Source organism: Salvelinus fontinalis, chromosome 21 (genome assembly GCF_029448725.1).
Source record: "Salvelinus fontinalis isolate EN_2023a chromosome 21, ASM2944872v1, whole genome shotgun sequence".
Classification (NCBI taxonomy): Eukaryota; Metazoa; Chordata; class Actinopteri; order Salmoniformes; family Salmonidae; genus Salvelinus; species Salvelinus fontinalis.
Genome location: NC_074685.1, coordinates 45,922,486 through 45,938,518, shown reverse-complemented (window position 1 = coordinate 45,938,518; position 16,033 = coordinate 45,922,486). Strand labels below are relative to the sequence as shown.

Here is a 16,033-nt window from a genome sequence, read left to right as displayed (position 1 = left end):
AAAGATAGACATTGAAAGCAGGAGAGAGAGAGACACAGACACAGACAGACACACAGAGAGACAGACAGACAGACACAGAGAGAGAGAGACAGACAGACAGACAGACAGACACAGAGAGAGAGAGACAGACAGACAGACAGACACAGAGAGAGAGAGACAGACAGACAGACACAGAGAGAGAGACAGACAGACACAGAGAGACAGACACAGAGAGACAGAGAGACAGACAGACACACAGACAGACAGACACAGGCAGAGACACAGGCAGAGACACAGGCAGACAGACAGAGACAGAGAGAGACACAGACAGAGAGCGAGACAGACAGACAGAGAGCGAGACAGACAGACAGAGAGCGAGACAGACAGACAGACAGACAGAGAGCGAGACAGACAGACAGACAGAGAGCGAGACAGACAGACAGACAGAGAGCGAGACAGACAGACAGACAGAGAGCGAGACAGACAGACAGACAGACAGAGAGCGAGACAGACAGACAGAGAGCGAGACAGAGACACGGTGTAAATAAAAAGAACGAATGAGGGGGAGTGGGAACATTAGATGAAGAACAGGAGCGAGAGAGCGAAGGAGAACGTGAGGGGGGAAAGAAGGCAGACAAAAGAGCGGAGCGGCCCACACTAAAGAACGGAGCGGCCCACACGAAAGAACGGAGCGGCCCACACTAAAGAACGGAGCGGCCCACACTAAAGAACGGAGCGCCCACACTAAAGAACGGAGCGGCCCACACTAAAGAACGGAGCGGCCCACACTAAAGAACGGAGCGGCCCACACTAAAGAACGTAGCGGCCCACACTAAAGAACGGAGCGGCCCTGACTAAAGAACGGAGCGGCCCAGACTAAAGAACGGAGCGGCCCAGACTAAAGAACGGAGCGGCCCAGACTAAAGAACGGAGCGGCCCTGACTAAAGAACGGAGCGGCCCTGACTAAAGAACGGAGCGGCCCAGACTAAAGAACGGAGCGGCCCAGACTAAAGAACGGAGCGGCCCAGACTAAAGAACGGAGCGGCCCACACTAAAGAACGGAGCGGCCCAGACTAAAGAACGGAGCGGCCCACACTAAAGAACGGAGCGGCCCACACTAAAGAACGGAGCGGCCCACACTAAAGAACGGAGCGGCCCACACTAAAGAACGGAGCGGCCCACACTAAAGAACGGAGCGGCCCACACTAAAGAACGGAGCGGCCCACACTAAAGAACGGAGCGGCCCACACTAAAGAACGGAGCGGCCCACACTAAAGAACGGAGCGGCCCACACTAAAGAACGGAGCGGCCCACACTAAAGAACGGAGCGGCCCACACTAAAGAACGGAGCGGCCCAGACTAAAGAACGGAGCTGGGAGAGTGTGTCCCGTTGAACTTTTCATTCAATATAAACCCCTACTGACAGTTTGTTATATAACCCTTTCTACGCACGTCGCACGTCTATACACGAACGTGACTATTGTAACGTGTGTGTGTGTGTGTGTGTGTGTGTGTGTAAGACAGGGAGTTAGAGAATGTGTTAGAGCTGTGTCTACTGTATATGAGAGTGGGTGGTGTGTGTGTCACTCTGTGTGTGTGTGTGTGTGTGTGTGTGTGTGTGTGTGTGTGTGTGTGTGTGTTAACAATAAGAACTTGAGTAACGTGGAAAGGAACACATGTTAACAATTATCATGGAGCATCATGAGACGGTAACAAATATCACTATTCAAATAGAAACGATCCCCAGTGAAAATGACAGCACGTTTCCAGTACGAAAGTGGAATTTCAATGAATGCCTAAATATATTTCATTAGAATAGTGTTGAAAGTAGAAGTGAACCCAAGCCTGCTATCTGTAGCTAACTGCATTGTGGATGCTGGGAGGGGTCTGTGGACAGGCTCTAACGCCATTCTTACCGAGCGGCGGCTGCCAGTTGGTTCTTGAGGTTGGGGGAGTTGGGGTCAGTGGACAGGACCTTGGCCGCGAGCAGCAGCTTACTGGACGACATGGAGATGGTCTTGAGGTTGGACACCACCTGCGTCTGGTTCTCCTTGTTCTGAACGGAGGGCAGAGAGGAAGGAAACGGTTCAAATCAGGTCATGAAGGTTCTCTCAGTCATTCACGCACATATGAAGTTAGTAACATATGACACACACAAGCATGGAAACATCTGATCAGAGTGAATTGCCTGCATATATCTCAAGACATATCCCGTCCTCCAATCTCCTAAACATACACTTAACAAAACATATGACCACTGCATCATACGCAGTATGAAATTAGCTACACAACATCACTCAACCTGAACAATACATCACAACGCAATAGATTTCATTTCACCCCAGTCTCACGACACTGGTGTTTCATCCGTGTCCTTCTCTGACCTGTGACTGGCCGGCCATGTCCACGCCGGCCTCCAGGAACTCTCCGAAGTCACGGCCGAACTTGCCAGTGGCCTTGGCCAGGTCCTGGGTGGTGCCCCTGGACGACTGGACCAGCTCATTGGCTGACTGGTTGAGACCGGCTGCAGCCTGGTTTAGGTTGACCTGCGTCTCCTGGAAACTCTTCCCACTTGGCGGGAACTGGAGAAGAGAGAAGTAATGAAAGGGAGAAGAGAGAAGTAATGAAAGGGAGAAGAGAGAAGTAATGAAAGGGAGAAGAGAGAAGTAATGAAAGGGAGAAGAGAGAAGTAATGAAAGGGAGAAGAGAGAAGTAATGAAAGGGAGAAGAGAGACGTAATGAAAGGGAGAAGAGAGAAGTAATGAAAGGGAGAAGAGAGACGTAATGAAAGGGAGAAGAGAGACGTAATGAAAGGGAGAAGAGAGACGTAATGAAAGGGAGAAGAGAGAAGTAATGAAAGGGAGAAGAGAGACGTAATGAAAGGGAGAAGAGAGACGTAATGAAAGGGAGAAGAGAGACGTAATGAAAGGGAGAAGAGAGACGTAATGAAAGGGAGAAGAGAGAAGTAATGAAAGGGAGAAGAGAGACGTAATGAAAGGGAGAAGTAATGAAAGGGAGAAGAGAGACGTAATGAAAGGGAGAAGAGAGAAGTAATGAAAGGGAGAAGAGAGAAGTAATGAAAGGGAGAAGAGAGACGTAATGAAAGGGAGAAGTAATAGTAGAAAACAAAAAGTAAGAACAATGCACCTACTATTTTAGTTTGGTGTGATTTTCTACTCACAGAATTGGCCAGTAGTTTCTTACTGGCCTCTCCGACTGTTCTTATAGCGTTGTCCACATCTCTCTGTCCAGGCAGGCAGTTCACACTCCTGTTCAGGGCCTGGGATACAGCCTTGGCCACCTGTACACAACCAAACACATTCAAATAGAAGCATTTCGTAGGTGGATATGATGTTTCCTAAGGTCTTTCATAGAAGCACAGTCTTGACTGTTGATGGGTTTACATTCTAATAGTGAGCTCTTTGTGTATTGGCAACAAATATCCAAAAGTATAACCTGACAGACTGTCTGACTTTCTCTGACTGACCTGTGCCAGTCTCTGCTGGCTGTCAGGATCTCCCGGCTTGGCGATGGCTCTCTTGGTCTCTTCGATCAGATTGGCCGACTTGTCCATAACGTCACCAGCGCAGTCCAGCATGGCGTTGCGGGCCTGAGGGTCGGCGGTCGTCGCGGCAACCCCACGGGCGGCCGAGGCCAGAGCGCGCAATGCCTGAGCCACGTCTCTGGCTGCCATACCTGAGAGAGAGGGGACAAAGCAGGAGTACCATCTGTCTCCACTAGAGGGTGCTCCTGAGTCTTCCTTACTCCCACCAGATACATTTTTAGGCTTTAATGCTGTTTCCCTCTCGTTTCCCTGGGTGACCAGTTTGTACACTACTGTAGCTACCCGTGTAGTTCTCGTTGCCCTGGGTGACCAGTTTGTTCACTACTGTAGCTACCTGTGTAGTTCTCGTTGCCCTGGGTGACCAGTTTGTATACTACTGTAGTTACCTGTGTAGTTCTCGTTGCACTGGGTGACCAGTTTGTACACTACTGTAGCTACCCGTGTAGTTCTCGTTGCCCTGGGTGACCAGTTTGTTCACTACTGTAGCTACCCGTGTAGTTCTCGTTGCCCTGGGTGACCAGTTTGTTCACTACTGTAGTTACCTGTGTAGTTCTCGTTGCCCTGGGTGGCCTCACTCAGCAGCTGGGCGATGGCAGAGCTCACAGCCTTAGTACTGTTGCCCACGTCCTGAGAGCACTTCTCCAGCTGCAAAAACACACACACATACACACACACACACACACACACACAATAAGACACAATGCACGTACTTCCACTTGTATAATTCTTATCTTCACACACAAACAAATTAAATACAGTACCATGAGTAGGAGTGAGTGGTCAAGAATCCTAATTATTCCTTCTGTACGGTATATCAGATTTCATTTTACAGACTGCTCTCTGAGTGTGTGTTCATAAGTGTCTGCACTGTGGTTGGAATTCTCACAGTCTGGTACTTGTAATCATCATGTAGGCACAGACCCATAGATGGGTGCTGAGGCATGATTCATGATTCTGTGGTGGGTGTTGACACCAGCCTACCTACCGGATTCTGTGGTGGGTGTTGACACCAGCCTACCTACCGCTGTGCATGTGGCTACAAGTTTAGTTTAGTTTAATAGGATCATTAGCTACTGCAAATGTGCCAGCTACTCTCCCTGGGGTCCACACAAAACATACAAATACATGAAAATACAGAACAGTAATAGACAACTCATTACAATAAATCCAAACTAGATTCATATTGTTATATACAGTACAATCAGATCTTTAGAAATAGGAGAGGCGCTGTGAGCATGTATTTTATATCTGTTTTTTAAGCTAAACTTGCCTGAGTAACTTCTGGTAGCAGATCATTCCACCATGACATGACTCTATAGATAACTGAGTAACTTCTGGTAGCAGATCATTCCACCATGACATGACTCTATAGATAACTGAGTAACTTCTGGTAGCAGATCATTCCACCATGACTCTATAGATAACTGAGTAACTTCTGGTAGCAGATCATTCCACCATGACTCTATAGATAACTGAGTAACTTCTGGTAGCAGATCATTCCACCATGACTCTATAGATAACTGAGTAACTTCTGGTAGCAGATCATTCCACCATGACTCTATAGATAACTGAGTAACTTCTGGTAGCAGATCATTCCACCATGACTCTATAGATAACTGAGTAACTTCTGGTAGCAGATCATTCCACCATGACTCTATAGATAACTGAGTAACTTCTGGTAGCAGATCATTCCACCATGACTCTATAGATAACTGAGTAACTTCTGGTAGCAGATCATTCCACCATGACTCTATAGATAACTGAGTAACTTCTGGTAGCAGATCATTCCACCATGACATGACTCTATAGATAACTGAGTAACTTCTGGTAGCAGATCATTCCACCATGACTCTATAGATAACTGAGTAACTTCTGGTAGCAGATCATTCCACCATGACATGACTCTATAGATAACTGAGTAACTTCTGGTAGCAGATCATTCCACCATGACATGACTCTATAGATAACTGAGTAACTTCTGGTAGCAGAGCATTCCACCATGACATGACTCTATAATAACTGAGTAACTTCTGGTAGCAGAGCATTCCACCATGACTCTATAGATAACTGAGTAACTTCTGGTAGCAGAGCATTCCACCATAACATGACTCTATAGATAACTGAGTAACTTCTGGTAGCAGATCATTCCACCATGACTCTATAGTTAACTGAGTAACTTCTGGTAGCAGATCATTCCACCATGACTCTATAGATAACTGAGTAACTTCTGGTAGCAGATCATTCCACCATGACTCTATAGATAACTGAGTAACTTCTGGTAGCAGATCATTCCACCATGACTCTATAGATAACTAAGTGAAGATCTGTTTATGGTTTGGGTACCGTTAAGGAACCCATAGTGGTGTGTCTGGTGAGGTATGTCTGTCTGTTTAAAATAGATTATACAAGTGTTAAGGCATTTTCAACACACAAATGTTTCTTAAAAAGACTAGAAGAGATGTACATTTTTCCTCAACCATGAAAAACTTTCACGCAAGTTGTTCATGTTAGTTCTGTGTGTGCAGTTCAGAGTAAAGTGTACTGCTTTGTCGTGAGCCAGCGGCAGCTTTGCTGCACTTGACCATATTACCAGACGGTAATCAGGTTGGGACCAGACCACAGCCTGAACAACTAGTACAGTTCATTTTTGTGTCAAAAATGCAACATATATTTTATAAACAGACATTCTTCTCCCCATCTTCACAACTACTTTGTCAATATGACTTAACCATGATAACTGACCATCCAATGTTATATCTAGGAGTTCAGCTTCTTCAACTTCCTCAGTGGCCACACCCTTACACACAACTCCTCTTGAGGTTTAGGTCTTAGAGAATGTTTTGAACCAAAAACAATGCCTTTAGTTTTAGATGTATTTAAGACCAGTTTATTGTTAATTACCCATTTTGACACTGACTGCAGTGAGCTCACTGGCTAGAGGTGCTGATGTGTAGAGTGTTCAATCATCAGCATTCGTAGTCATTTTAGCTTCTTGTAAGACCAGTGGCAAATAATTGGTAAAAATAGAGAAGAGGAACGGCCCAATGTAACTGCCCTGAGGGACACCGCACTATAGATATCTGATGTTAGAGACGCTTCCATTGAAGAACACTCTCTGGGTTCTATTGGATAAATAACTCTCCAACCATGTGATGACAGGTGATGTCAAGTTTTTTTTTTCAATAACAATTTATGATCAATAACAATTTATGATCAATAACATCAAAGGCTGCACTGAAATCTAACAATACAGCTCCAACTATTTGTATTTTGAATTTATTAAGGATCCCCATTTGCTGCTGTCAAAGGAGAAGCTACTCCTTCTGGGGTCCAGCAACATTAAACAGTTATATAGAGTTTAAAATAGTACATAACATTTCATAACACTATCATGTGATTATCCATTTATTTTAGCCAGTCATCTTATTATCCATTTCTTTTAGCCAGTCATCTGTGACAGTGCAGTACAAGTTGAGTGCCCTTCGCTATATGCATGCTGAAAGTCAGTAGTTCATTTGTCACAAGTTATTCCTGTCACATGACTTGTGACAGGAATAACTTGTGACAAATGAACTACTGCCTTTCAGCATGCATAGATCGTGGGAGAGATGGGTTGTGTGTGTACACTTGGTGCTGTATAATATGCATACTGTTGAGGTTGTGGTTAGTTTGTATGTACAGTACTGTGTGTTTGTGAAAATGTGTGTATTTGGGCACGTGCTTGCCATCTACTAGGGCAGGGGTGTGTGTGTGGTGTGTGGTGTGCGAAACTTCCTGCTAGCCTATAAGCACAGTACGCATACGGCATATGCAAGGTGTATTGTGTGTGTGTGTGTGTGTGTCAAACTTCCTGCTAGGCTACAAGCACAGTACGCATACGGCATATGCAAGGTGTATTGTGTGTGTGTGTGTCAAACTTCCTGCTACGCTACAAGCACAGTACGCATACGGCATATGCAAGGCGTATTGTGTGTGTGTGTGTGAGAGTGTGTGTGACTCTCACCGTCTCTCCGGGCAGGGGTTTGAGTTTGCCATCGCCAGCTGAGGCCTTGGCCTCCACCATGTCTTTCTCCAGGCCTCGGACCACCGTCAGAGCATTGTCGATCTCCAGAGGACCACATGCTTCCTGTGCCTGGATCACATGACAGGACGTCAACACAGGAAGTGGAGAAAGGGAAGACAGAACAGAATAGGGACCCCATATTGGGCAAGACCGGGCCTGCTAAACCTCTAACTCTAGTGCTATATTACCGTGGTGTTACTCAAGTTAGCTATGGAGTGAGCTAGCTAATTCCAACTAGCTAAACTGCTAACACAGTGAGTCAGCTAGTTACGGAGCAAGCTACTGTAGCTAGCTAATTCCACTAGCTAAACTGCTAACACAGTATTTTAGCCTGTTACAGGGCAAGCTACTGTAACTCGCTAATTTCTCAAACTAAACCGCTAATACAGTGTCTCAGCTAAATGGAGCAAGCTAGCTAGCTAATTCCACTAGCGAAAGCGCTAACAAGGTCAAACAACAGGTCCTTGTTGAGTGCGTTTGGGGGATGTTTGGTACCTTCTGTGCGGCCGTGCGGAGCTCGGCAAGGGCAGTGGCCAGGTTCTTGGCACACTGGCTGAGTTGCATGGCAGAAGCCTGGTCGCCAATGGTAGGTACTGTGGCCTTGGCAGCCGTCACCATCTTGGCACCAGGCTGAGGGCGGAGTGGATGGAGGAAGGAAAGGGTTAACTTGTTTATTTCTACAAAGGTGCATGCTACTAAAACATTGTTCCGGTGTAGTTTGTAATAAATCAAATTGGCTACAGTAGATTTCAGAGGACAAGCTTCCTTGTTTTGTGTCATATTCCTTTTAGGCAAGCATCCTTCTTTGCGAAAGTATATCAGAATCAGAAGAAAAAAAAACGTTATGAGTGCAGGGCAGAGATGAGGGTCTCACCAGGAGGAAGTTCTGGCCGGCCCCGATGAGGGTGAGCTGGGCACTGGGGCTGTCGGGCTGGGACTGGCTGCCACGCACCCCCTGGACCAGCTGAGGGATCTGGTCTGCCACCACCTGACACACACACCAACAGATCGGCCACTTAATGACACTATCAACCAACCAATCAAATGGAAAATGTGTAGTTCGGTCAAGGTAAAAACAATAACATACACTTAAGCACACACACTATCAAAATCACAATGCTCTATTCTCATTCTTACAGTGCAATGAAGCAATCACTGCTCACATGACTGCATACATCACTGCATACATGGCAAATCACAAGCTCAGTGTATAGAAAGAGGATATTTCCACACTCATGCTCAGAGTACAATGAAGAACACCTGAACTACAATCTAACTCAGAATGCCAAACGTCAAAAATATTTTCTTTGAGATTTACAACACTAATTGTACCCCCGAGAGAGAGAAAGAAAAATAGAAAGAGAGAGAACGAGAGAGAGAGAAAAAGAGAGCGAGAGAAAATTAGAGAAAGAAGGCATGACACTCGTACTCAGTGACCTATGCCTGACCCCACAGGACCAGAAACCAGGAAGAGTGATGGTTGGGTTGTCATGGCAGCGGAGCTCTCACCTTGCAGCTCTGGACGAGCTGCTGCTGGGCTGCTGGGTTCTTATTGGACGAGGCGGCGTGCTGGGCGGCGGCTATAGTCTGAGTGGCGGCCGCGGCGGCCTGCTTAGCTGCGTTCTGACAGGAAACGAAGTGTGAAAAAAAAAAAAGACTGTCAGTTTAGTTTCAACTTAGGTTTCCAAACCGATGTGCTTGGTGCTAACTAACACCAGGGTTGGTTAATTTCAGCAATACATACATTAAGGTTAAGTTTATCAAATTTGTCAAATGCAAGCAATAAAACAAATCAATCTTAGCAATCATGATGCTGCGCACAAATAATCAAAATGGCAGGCTACTTTGACACTGACATCAATAAAAACAACCTTGTCTTGAATCCATCCATAGTGAGCTGCGTGTGCAGACGCACATATTGTAGGCTACAACCTGAGGAGGAAATGATGATCCTAAAAATGCTTTCCAGTTTCACTGACTCAGCCAATGATGCACCGGTCACTTGCCGGTGATGGCTGATGCGTTCGTGCCAAAAGCCTGTCTCTCTTGCTTTACTTTGTAAACAATATTTGGAAGTTGATCTAATATTTTGGTAGTTTACAGCATACGGATTAGCCTCTTCTCTTTTCAGCAGTAGATTTGCTTTCCAACCTGTGATTTCCCACGATTGTAATATTGCGGAAGGCTTGTTTTGCTGTTCACTGACAGATTCACCGCCAGTCATTAGTTCTGCTTAGGCAAGTCAGACAATCATAAGTTCTGCTTAGGCAAGTCAGACAGTCATAAGTTCTGCTTAGGCAAGTCAGACAGTCATTAGTTCTGCTTAGGCAAGTCAGACAGTCATAAGTTCTGCTTAAGCAAGTCAGACAGTCATAAGTTCTGCTTAGGCAAGTCAGACAGTCATAAGTTCTGCTTAGGCAAGTCAGACAGTCATAAGTTCTGCTTAGGCAAGTCAGACAGTCATAAGTTCCGTTTAGTTCTGCATCTTGCCTATGCCGTTCGGCCAACGCTCATTCATATATCTTTATGTACATATTCTTATTCATCCCTTTACACATGGGTGTATAAGGTAGTTGTCGTGAAATTGTTAGATTACTTGTTAGATATTACTGCATGGTCGGAACTAGAAGCACAAGCATTTCGCTACACTCGCATTCACATCTGCTAACCATGTGTATGTGACAAATAACATTTGATTTAGACAAGTCAGACAGTCATAAGTTCTGTTTAGACAAGTCAGACAGTCATAAGTTCTGTTTAGACAAGTCAGACAGTCATAAGTTCTGCTTAGACAAGTCACGGCCATTCATAAGTTCTGCAAACCTCTCTCTGAGTTACAAAGCTTTTTTGTGGGCCTACGATATCACTTAACACTAGGGCAGCATCCCACATAACACCCTGTTTCCTTACATATGGCTCTGGTCAAAAGTAGCGCACCATGGGCCCTGTGGGCTTTGGTCAAAAGTAGTGCACTATATAGGGAACAGGGTGCTATTTAGGACGCATCCTAGAACTAGCTGCTGGGCACCAGCAGAGGTGGTTGTATGGCAGAGAGAGAGGTGGTTGTATGTCAGAGAGAAAGGTGGTTGTATGGCAGAGAGAGAGGTGGTTGTATGGCAGAGAGAGAGGTGGTTGTATGGCAGAGAGAGAGGTGGTTGTATGGCAGAGAGAGAGGTGGTTGTATGGCAGAGAGAGAGGTGGTTGTATGGCAGAGAGAGAGGTGGTTGTATGGCAGAGAGAGAGGTGGTTGTATGGCAGAGAGAGAGGTGGTTGTATGGCAGAGAGAGAGGTGGTTGTATGGCAGAGAGAGGTGGTTGTATGGCAGAGAGAGAGGTGGTTGTATGGCAGGGAGAGAGGTGGTTGTATGGCAGAGAGAGAGGTGGTTGTATGGCAGAGAGAGAGGTGGTTGTATGGCAGAGAGAGAGGTGGTTGTATGGCAGAGATAGGTGATTGAACATGCATCTGATATTTATTTTTATGTAACCTTTATTTAACGAGGCAAGGTTAAGAACAAATTCTTATTTACAATGACGGCCTACCCCGGGCAAACCCTAACCCGGACAACGCTGGGCCAATTGTGCGCCGCCCTATGGGACTCCCAATCACGGCCGGTTGTGATACAGCCTGGAATCGAACCAGGGTCTGTAGTAACGCCTCTAGCACTGAGATGCAGTGCCTTAGACCGCTGCACCACTCAAGGGCTTCTTACTTATTTGGCTGTTATGGGAAGCCACCTTTTACACTACTGCTACTCTCTGTTCATCATATATGCATAGTCACTTTAACCATACCTACATGTACATACTGTACATACAATCAGCCTGACTAACCGGTGTCTGTAGCCTTGCTACTCTTATTTTCAAATGTATTTTTACTGTTGTTTTATTTCTTTACTTACCCACCCACCCACACACACACACACACACATGTTTTTCACACTATTGGTTAGTAAGCATTTCACTGTAAGGTCTACACCTGTTGTATTCGGCGCACGTGACAAATAAACTTTGATTTGAAATGACTTGTGTGGTGGCTATGAGAAGCCGAAATGTTTTATTCTTTTTACTTCCATGAAAACAAGGCTTAACACTGAGAGACTAAGATACGTTTTCACTCTAGGGCTCTTGGGTAAGAGGCTTGAATCGAGAGTATATCCGCCTGTTTAAAAGACCCACCTCTTCTCCTAAAATTGTCTCTAACTTTTTACATCATAAACAGTTTGACATTCATGATACTGTCTTATTGATATCGCTGGAAAAGGAATTTTCACTCTAAAGAAGAACCCATGTGTACCTTTAACTAGTTCCTTTAACTAGAGCCTGTTTGTTGTGGTCAGGTCAGGTGGTCTTGAAAAACTCCTGGCCCTAGTAGTAATGTGTAAGGTTAAAATATCTAAATGGCCATACACTTTGAAAGTCAGCATTTCCCCTAGTTTAATTTCCAGGCGGAAAGTACCAGTCTCTTTTAAGAAGGGGGCGGGGTGTAACAAAGTTAGGAGGGGGGCCCACCCAATCCAATCTATATAACGACGGGAGAACCACTGGTTGAGATCCAGTAATATCAAGAGAAGGATGTCTGACTGTGTCCTCACCTCCAGCTTGTTGACCAGCCTCTTCTTGATGGCATTCTGGGCAGCCGCGTTGGTGGCCATGCGTAGACCCTCTGCTGCCTCCCTCAGTCTCTGCTGCTGCTCCTCACTGTCCGGGTTGGCGGCTGCGCCCTGCACACACATCAGCACGTTAATGTCACAAGTGGGATCTGAACCCCGTTCGCCCGCTGGGGAAACCAGCATCATAACCATTAGACCAAGAGGATATTCCACCCGCATGCGAGCACACAACATTTTTGTTTTAAACACAGAAACCATGCACGCACGCACACACACACACACACAGCTCCTAAAAGGAGGCCTCTCCATTCCTCCAGCCACGCTCATAAATCCTCAACGGTGGAACGGGGGACAGGATGGGAACAGTAGCTCATGTGGAACAGACCTTGGTGGAACGGGGGACCGGATGGGAACAGTAGCTCATATGGAACAGACCTTGGTGGAACGGAGGACCGGATGGGAACAGTAGCTCATATGGAACAGACCTTGGTGGAACGGAGGACCGGATGGGAACAGACCTTGGTGGAATGGGGGACCGGATGGGAACAGACCTTGGTGGAACGGGGGACCGGATGGGAACAGTAGCTCATATGGAACAGACCTTGGTGGAACGGAGGACCGGATGGGAACAGACCTTGGTGGAATGGGGGACCGGATGGGAACAGACCTTGGTGGAACGGGGAACCGGATGGGAACAGACCTTGGTGGAACGGGGGACCGGATGGGAACAGTAGCTCATGTGGAACAGACCTTGGTGGAACGGGGGACCGGATGGGAACAGTAGCTCATATGGAACAGACCTTGGTGGAACGGGGGACCGGATGGGAACAGTAGCTCATGTGGAACAGACCTTGGTGGAACGGGGGACCGGATGGGAACAGACCTTGGTGGAACGGGGGACCGGATGGGAACAGTAGCTCATATGGAACAGACCTTGGTGGAACGGGGGACCGGATGGGAACAGTAGCTCATGTGGAACAGACCTTGGTGGAACGGGGGACCGGATGGGAACAGACCTTGGTGGAACGGGGGACCGGATGGGAACAGACCTTGGTGGAACGGGGGACCGGATGGGAACAGTAGCTCATGTGGAACAGACCTTGGTGGAACGGGGGACCGGATGGGAACAGTAGCTCATATGGAACAGACCTTGGTGGAACGGAGGACCGGATGGGAACAGTAGCTCATATGGAACAGACCTTGGTGGAACGGAGGACCGGATGGGAACAGTAGCTCATGTGGAACAGACCTTGGTGGAATGGGGGACCGGATGGGAACAGACCTTGGTGGAACGGGGGACCGGATGGGAACAGACCTTGGTGGAACGGGGGACCGGATGGGAACAGACCTTGGTGGAATGGGGGACCGGATGGGAACAGACCTTGGTGGAACGGGGGACCGGATGGGAACAGTAGCTCATATGGAACAGACCTTGGTGGAACGGGGGACCGGATGGGAACAGTAGCTCATGTGGAACAGACCTTGCTGGAACAGGGGGCCGGATGGGAACAGTAGCTCATGTGGAACAGACCTTGGCAGCCTCCACCATTTTGGCCGTGGCGTCTGCCAGGAGCTTGGCGGCTGACAGCAGCTTGCGGGAATTCTCCAGGTCCGACTCGCCCTCTGCGTCCATCTTGATGGCGTTGACCAGGTCTGAGGTGGCCTGGGCAAGGATGCGGGCCTGACGCACCATCTCACCTGGAGAGAAGCAGCAGGCAATACAGTTTAAATCCTCATTTATTCATCTAGGTTTTATTGAAGTCTAAATCCTCATTTATTCATCTAGTTTTTATTGAAGTCTAAATCCTCATGTATTCATCTAGTTTTTATTGAAGTTTAAATCCTCATTTATTCATCTAGTTTATATTGAGGTTTAAATCCTCATTTTATTAATCTAGTTTTTATTGAAGTCTAAATCCTCATTTATTAATCTAGTTTTTATTGAAGTCTAAATCCTCATTTATTCGTCTAGTTTATATTGAAGTCTAAATCCTCATTTATTAATCTAGTTTTTACTGAAGTCTAAATCCTCATTTATTCATCTAGTTTTTATTGAAGTCTAAATCCTCATTTATTCATCTAGTTTATATTGAAGTTTAAATCCTCATTTATTCATCTAACCTTTATTGATTCTGGCACTAGGAAAAAGGCAACGGTATGAGAGGCAGCATTTGGATCTTTCCTTTAATAAACCTCTTGAAACTTAAAAGTCAGGGAGTATTTTACCAACAAAAAGTTATACAACAATCCACTTCCTCATCATATTGTCATATTAAAACATGTCAAATTAGACTTTTTTGTACTGCTTTTTGGAAATAAGACAAACATTTGAAATTGCTTTTTGCAAATAAGATTTCATTTTGAGATGCAGACTCCAGAGTCAATAAACTAAGCAGACCAGACCCAGCTGCTACCACATTGCTGCCTATGGGAGAGCCACCCCCTTAAGCAGACCTGAACTGTGACCATTTTCTTCAATGGTAAAAGGCATGAGTGGGACATCTTTAATCCACCATGTTTGCTATCTCACTCCAATATGACTGCTGACCCTTGACCTCTCGTAGCCCCGCCCCTCCCATCCCCCAGCCTACCGGCGTCTCCCATGGAGCTGAAGATGTTCTCGGTGACGTCCAGGATGCGGTCGGTGGCCTCTCCGTGGCGCCCTATGGGCTGGCCTCCGTGGGCGTACTGCTTGATGTGCTGCAGGAGCTCGTTGAGGGCGTGGGTGACGCCTGTGGCGGCGGCGCCCACCTGCTTGAGGAGCCCCTCGTCGCTGGTGGCGCCCTGAGACGCATCCACGCAGCCGTCCACCGACTTGGCAACCAGCTTGCCTGCCTCAATCAGCTGCTCCTGGCACACCGGAGAGCTGATGGTGGGAGCGACCACCTGGAGAGAGAGGGAGAGGGGTAAGACAAAAAAGGATAAGGGGCGAAAGGAGAGAAAAAGCAATGGCAAAGATAGTGGTAAAAAAAAGTGGAGGGAGAGAGGGGTAAGAAAAGGGGAGGGAGAGATAGGGGTAAGAAAGGGGGAGGAGTATTTTTTTAAATTCCCCTTTAAACGGTATACCGCCCAAGTCTAAATGACAAACATAGGACAATAGATGGTTAGTGTGTGGTAAAGATGTTGGGGTTCTCTTCTCTTACCCGGGTGCAGGCCACCAGTTGGGAGGTGGATAGGGCACATTGGGTCGCTGCGGCGATGACGCGGTTCTGGAGTGCAGAGTCCTCCGTCTTCTGGGCCACGTTCTTTGCTTTGAGCACCAGCGCGGCGGCGGCGTTAGCCACGGCTTTAGCCAGCTGCATAAGCATGTCCTGAGAACGGCAGGGATGACACAGGCTAGTTAGCATGCTTATTAGCATGTAGCATAAAGTAAATTAAGGCATGCTTAAGTGGAAAGAGAAAATATAATTTTGACGATTCCATACCAGGCCCATAAACGAGGCCCTGTTTTGATTGAGACTGTGGTTCATTGTGAGTATCTTTAGTCTGAGTACCAGACTGTTTCTGCTTTAGTTAACTTGTTGTTGTTGTTGTCGTAGCAAAGAAGACGACAGTATAGCATTGTTGAGAACAGAAACAGTGTGACACCTTATATAGGGTGAAAAGATTGTGGGTGAACTATGGAACAATGCACTCATTTCATTATTTTGGTAAGAATTAGGATCAATTTAATTATTCGGAAGAGAATTGTCCTCTTCAGGAAGATTACTCAAATGTTAAGGTCTATTTTGGCAAAATAAATTAAGTAAAGAAATTAGAGAAATAGCCTCTACAAAAGGAGAAAATTAGAGACTTTTCCAGTTTTAAAATCTGTCC

The 16,033-nt window shown here is 46.4% G+C and overlaps 1 protein-coding gene across 4 annotated transcripts in view; it reads right to left on the bottom strand.

The window, feature by feature from the left end:
* tln1 (talin 1) overlaps nucleotides 1-16,033 on the bottom strand; it is a 139,632-nt gene that overhangs the window by 53,308 nt on the left and 70,291 nt on the right. For all 4 annotated transcript variants that reach the window (XM_055875480.1, XM_055875482.1, XM_055875481.1 and 1 more), the window contains 13 exons: nucleotides 15,361-15,528; nucleotides 14,809-15,103; nucleotides 13,749-13,915; nucleotides 12,200-12,328; nucleotides 9,118-9,231; nucleotides 8,483-8,596; nucleotides 8,104-8,238; nucleotides 7,549-7,677; nucleotides 4,088-4,190; nucleotides 3,468-3,676; nucleotides 3,162-3,281; nucleotides 2,365-2,562; nucleotides 1,897-2,036 (listed from right to left, as the gene is read on the bottom strand). In XM_055875480.1, coding sequence (XP_055731455.1) covers nucleotides 1,897-2,036; nucleotides 2,365-2,562; nucleotides 3,162-3,281; nucleotides 3,468-3,676; nucleotides 4,088-4,190; nucleotides 7,549-7,677; nucleotides 8,104-8,238; nucleotides 8,483-8,596; nucleotides 9,118-9,231; nucleotides 12,200-12,328; nucleotides 13,749-13,915; nucleotides 14,809-15,103; nucleotides 15,361-15,528 — 2,021 coding nt within the window. The remainder of the gene's footprint in view (nucleotides 1-1,896; nucleotides 2,037-2,364; nucleotides 2,563-3,161; nucleotides 3,282-3,467; nucleotides 3,677-4,087; nucleotides 4,191-7,548; nucleotides 7,678-8,103; nucleotides 8,239-8,482; nucleotides 8,597-9,117; nucleotides 9,232-12,199; nucleotides 12,329-13,748; nucleotides 13,916-14,808; nucleotides 15,104-15,360; nucleotides 15,529-16,033) is intronic.